Source organism: Panthera tigris, chromosome B3 (genome assembly GCF_018350195.1).
Source record: "Panthera tigris isolate Pti1 chromosome B3, P.tigris_Pti1_mat1.1, whole genome shotgun sequence".
NCBI lineage: Eukaryota > Metazoa > Chordata > Mammalia > Carnivora > Felidae > Panthera > Panthera tigris.
In genome coordinates this window covers 718,122-722,540 of record NC_056665.1, presented here as the reverse complement: position 1 = coordinate 722,540, position 4,419 = coordinate 718,122, and the positions used below count along the sequence as shown (strand labels likewise).

Sequence of the window (4,419 nt, the reverse complement as noted above, 5' to 3'; positions counted from 1 at the left end):
CTCATGGCCCTGGGGTGGGCGGTGGGGACGCCTCGTGCTCATGGCCCTGGGTGGGCAGTGGGGAAGCCTCGTGCTCGTGGGGCCCTGGGTGGGCGGTGGGGACGCCTCGTGCTCGTGGGGCCCCCGGGTGGGCGGTGGGGATGCCTTGTGCTCATGGCCCTGGTGGGCAGTGGGGACGCCTCGTGCTCATGGCCCTGGGTGGGCGGTGGGGACGCCTCGTGCTCGTGGCCCCGGGTGGGTGGCGAGGACGCCTCGTGCTCGTGGGGCCCTGGGTGGGCGGTGGGGACGCCTCGTGCTCGTGGGGCCCCGGGTGGGCGGTGGGGACGCCTCGTGCTCGTGGGGCCCCGGGTGGGCGGTGGGGGACGCCTCGTGCTCAGTGGGGCCCTGGAGTGAGGGCGGTGGGGACGCCTCGTGCTCGTGGGGCCCCCGGGTGGGCGGTGGGGACGCGCTCGTGCTCGTGGAGGCCCCGGGTGGGCGGTGGGGGACGCCTCGTGCTCGTGGGGCCGCCGGGTGTGCGGTGGGGACGCCCTCGAGCTCCGAGGGGGCCCCGGGTGGGCGGTGGGGACGCCCTCGTGCCTCGTGGGGCCCCTGGTGTGGCGGTGGGGACGCCTCGTGCTCGTGGGGCCCTGGGTGGGCGGTGGGGAAAGCATCGTGCTCGTGGGGCCCTGGGTGGGCGGTGGGGACGCCTTCGTGCTTGTTGGGGCCCTGGGTGGGCGGTTGGGGGGGACGCCCTCGTGCTCATGGGTGCCCCGCGGTGGGGCGGTGGGGGACGCCTCGTGCTCGTGGCCCCAGGTGGGTGGTGGGGACGCCTCGTGCTCGGTGGCCCCAGGTGGGGAGGTGGGGACGCCCTCGTGCTTGGTGGGGCCCCAGGTGGGTGGTGGTGGGGACGCCTCGTGCTCCATGCCTCCTGGGGTGGGGGGGGTTCGTTGTGGCCCTGGTGGCGGTACGCCTCGTGCTCGTGGGGCCCTGGGTGGGCGTGGGGACGCCTCGTGCGGCTCGTGGGGCCTCTGGGTGGGCGGGTGGGGGACGCCTCCGTGGCTCGTGGGGCCCGCGGGTGGGGCGGTGGGGACGCCTCGTGCCTCGTGGGGCCCTGGGTGGGCGGTGGGGACGCCTCGTGCTCGTGGGGCCCTGGGTGGGCGGTGGGACGCCTCGTGAGGCTCGGGGGTAGGGGCCCCGGGTTGGGCGGGTGGGGGACGCCTCGTGCTCGTGGGGCCGACTGTGGACCTGGGCGGTGGGGACGCCTCGTCTCTGGGGCTGCGTAGTGGTGGCCCTGGGTGGCTCGTCGGCGGTGGGACAGCCTCGTGCTGCTCGTGGGGCCCTGGGTGGCCGGTGGGGAGGTCAGTGGGCCTCGTGCTCGTGCCGTCGTGGCCCTGGGTGGGCGGTGGGGGACGCCTCGTGCTCGTGGGGCCCCGGGTGGGCGGTGGGGACGCCCTCGTGCTCGTGGGGCCCTGGGTGGGCGGTGGGGACGCCTCGTGCTCGTGGGGCCCTGGGTGGGCGGTGGGGACGGGCCGCTCGTGCTCGTGGGGCCCTCCGGGTGGGCGGTGGGGACGCCTCGTGCTCGTGGGCCCTGGGTGGGCGGTGGGGACCGCACGTCGTGCTCGTGGGGCCCTGGGTGGGCGGTGGGGACGCCTCGGTGCTCGTGGGGCCCTGGGTGGCGGTGGGGACGCCTCGTGCTCACGGGGCCCCCTTGCCCACACCGCCTTAGCCTCTGCTCTTCCAGGAGAGCAACCCCGGGGTGCGCTACGAGTACACCCATCCACAGGGAGGAGGATGGCCACGGCCACCGGCCACGGCCAGCCGCCCGAGTTCTCCTGGAGCTACGGGCCCTGGAGCCAGTGCACGGTTCACCTGTGGCACAGGTGAGGAAAGGGGTGGGCGGCGGTGCCCGGCTTCAGCCTCCGCTGGCTGCTTACTACGTGCTGCGGCTCTCGGGCCCCCGTGTCCAGAGCGGGGCCGGCCGGCAGCCCTGCCCCTGGGTCCTTCAGGGGAGAGGCCGGCACAGGACCGGACACGTGCTGAGCGCGCCGGTGTGTCTCAGCTGCTGGCACTCTGTCCCCAGAGACACGCCGCCGGCTGCCCCTTCCTTCGTTCTCCACTGCTCAGCAGGAGGCCCCTCACACGGCGGCGCTTCTGTCCCACGCCGGACACCGGACCCTCGTCCTCGCAGCCTTCCGTGGCTCCTTCCTCCACCTCCCTGCTGCAGATGGGCTTTGCGGCTCCTTCCGGGGCGGCCCAGAGCCTGGTGCTCCCCTGGCTGCTGCCCCAGGAGGGGCTTCGCAGGGGGATGGGGAGGAGGGGAGGAGAGGTGGGGAGGAGGGAGCCAGGACCACCAGCGTGTCCCCACCCCCGCTCTGAGCCTCTGGGCCCAGTGGCCTGTTCCCCACACGCACTACATTTCTCTTCCAACTGTAGGAGACGTGTAAAAGTGTCGCTGAACTCCCCTGTTCCCCGGGCTCGTCACCCCCAGTGCCCCTCAGTGTCCAGGGATCTGCAGCATCAGGAGTCTGGGACAGACGTCTGCTCGTTCCTTTTTAGTTTTTAGTTTTTTATTTTGAGAGACAGCGCGAGTCAGAGAGGGACAGAGAGAGGGAGTGGGGGGAGAGGGAGAATCCCAAGCAGGGTCCGCGCTGTCAGCACAGAGCCTGACTCGGGGCTCAAACCCATGAACCACGAGATCACGACCTGAGGCGAATAAAAACTTGGACACTTCATCGACTCAGCCACCCCAGGCACCCCTCAAACGTCCCTTAACAACCTCGTGTGGTGGATAAAGTGAAAACCGACACACGGAAACCTGGCAGAAATTTTCAAAAGCTGTTAAAAAGTATCCCGTCCCAATAGAGCGTCTTTACGTTTACAAACATGACCGCAAACCCGTTAGACCGGCCCTGGGGTCAGCGGACGGCCGCTTCACAGGTGGGCCGGCTGAGGGGCGTGTGGCGCTACAGGTCGTGGGGTGCCAGCTGGAGCACCGGTGCAGGTGGCTCGGGGTGCCTTAGGACCCAGGACCCCTCTCTCCCCATCCCGAGTGTTTCCCCTCACGTGTGTCAAGGTAGCCCCGCCCTCCACCTCCCCTTCTTGGGGTCCAGGCAGGAAGAAGGAAGGGGCGAGGGGCTGACCCCCAGGGGAGGGACTCGTGTCCTTTTCTCCCTGTGTCCTTCCCTCGCGCATGGGAAACTCCCGTGGGAGTGTTCTCAGCAGGCCCTCGCAGAGAACCAGAATTCTGTTAGGGAGGAGGAGTGGACAGGACGGAAGGCTCAGGCCAAGGAGACCTGGTCTTCTGGCCTGTGAGGGAAGCAGGGGAAGGCAGGCCTGCTGGACGGTCCTGCCACCGGAGACAGTGTGGGGCACGCGTCCAAGGGAGGAGCGCAGTCGTGCAAAGGCCCAGAGGCAGGTGGTGGCTGGGGGACAGAAACAGTGACAAAGGCGGGCTGAGAGGAGTGTCTGTTCGGGGTCTGGCGAGTGGCCTCGCTCCGCCTTTTCCGAGCGCTGACCCCGCTGGGAGGGGAGGCTGGGTTCGCACGACCACGTGTTTGTCCTCACACCCCTGGCTTCGAGGCAGGTGTTTACTGTTCCTTCCTCCCACTTACAGATAAATACACGGAGGTGCAGAGAGGCCAGGTGAGCTGCCCAAGCCTCCCAGCTAGGACGCCGAGGGGCTGGGCCCTCAACGCCACGGACCTCCACGCTCTGGTCCCTGTCTAGGGTGGAGGCGGAGGCCTCGTTCTGGGAGGGTTCTAGAGGAGCGGGGTGTGGCCTTGTCTCTGGGTGCGGGGCAGCCCGTGCAGGGGGGCACCCTCGGTGCCGGGCCCAGGCTGAGCCCCCGCGGCCCCCCAGGCGTGCAGAGGCAGACTGTGCACTGTGCCGAGCGACAGGTGGGGCCCGTGGACGAGAAGACACTGTGACCCCCCTGGTCCGGCCTGATGACCGCCAGAGGCAGTGCAGCGAGGAGCCCTGCCCTGCCCGGTGAGAGACCCTGACCCTGACCGCTCCTGGCCCTGCCACACACCCCACATCCTGGGCCCACGGGAGGGGCTAAGGGAGTGGGGCTAAAGGCCCAGGTCGTGGCCACCACCACCCCAGCCTGGAGCACAGCTGGCCTAGGATGTCCCTGCTCACTAGGGTTTGGGGTTCTTGCCCAGCCCCCCGGGAGGTCCTGTCACTGGGCTTCGGGCTTGCAGCTCTGGGAGATTGTCCCCTGGGCCCTGACCCGACCCGCCTGCGCCCCGAGTGCCTGGGAGATTGTCCCCTGTGTCCTGACCCACCTGCACCCTTGAGTGCCTGGGAGATTGTCCCCTGGGCCCTGACCCCCGACCCGACCCACCTGCACCCCGAGTGCCTGGGAGATTGTCCCCTGCGTCCTGACCCACGTGCACCCTAAGTGCCTGGGAGATTGTCCCCTGGACCCTGACCCGACCC

At 70.0% G+C, this 4,419-nt stretch overlaps 1 protein-coding gene across 1 annotated transcript; it reads right to left on the bottom strand.

Annotated features, from left to right (window-relative positions):
* Window positions 1–38: 38 nt before the first annotated feature.
* LOC122239260 (extensin-like) lies at window positions 39–902 on the bottom strand. Its single transcript, XM_042987755.1, has one exon. It carries the CDS (start codon window positions 900–902, stop codon window positions 39–41), a length of 864 nt encoding a protein of 287 aa, XP_042843689.1.
* Window positions 903–4,419: the final 3,517 nt, after the last annotated feature.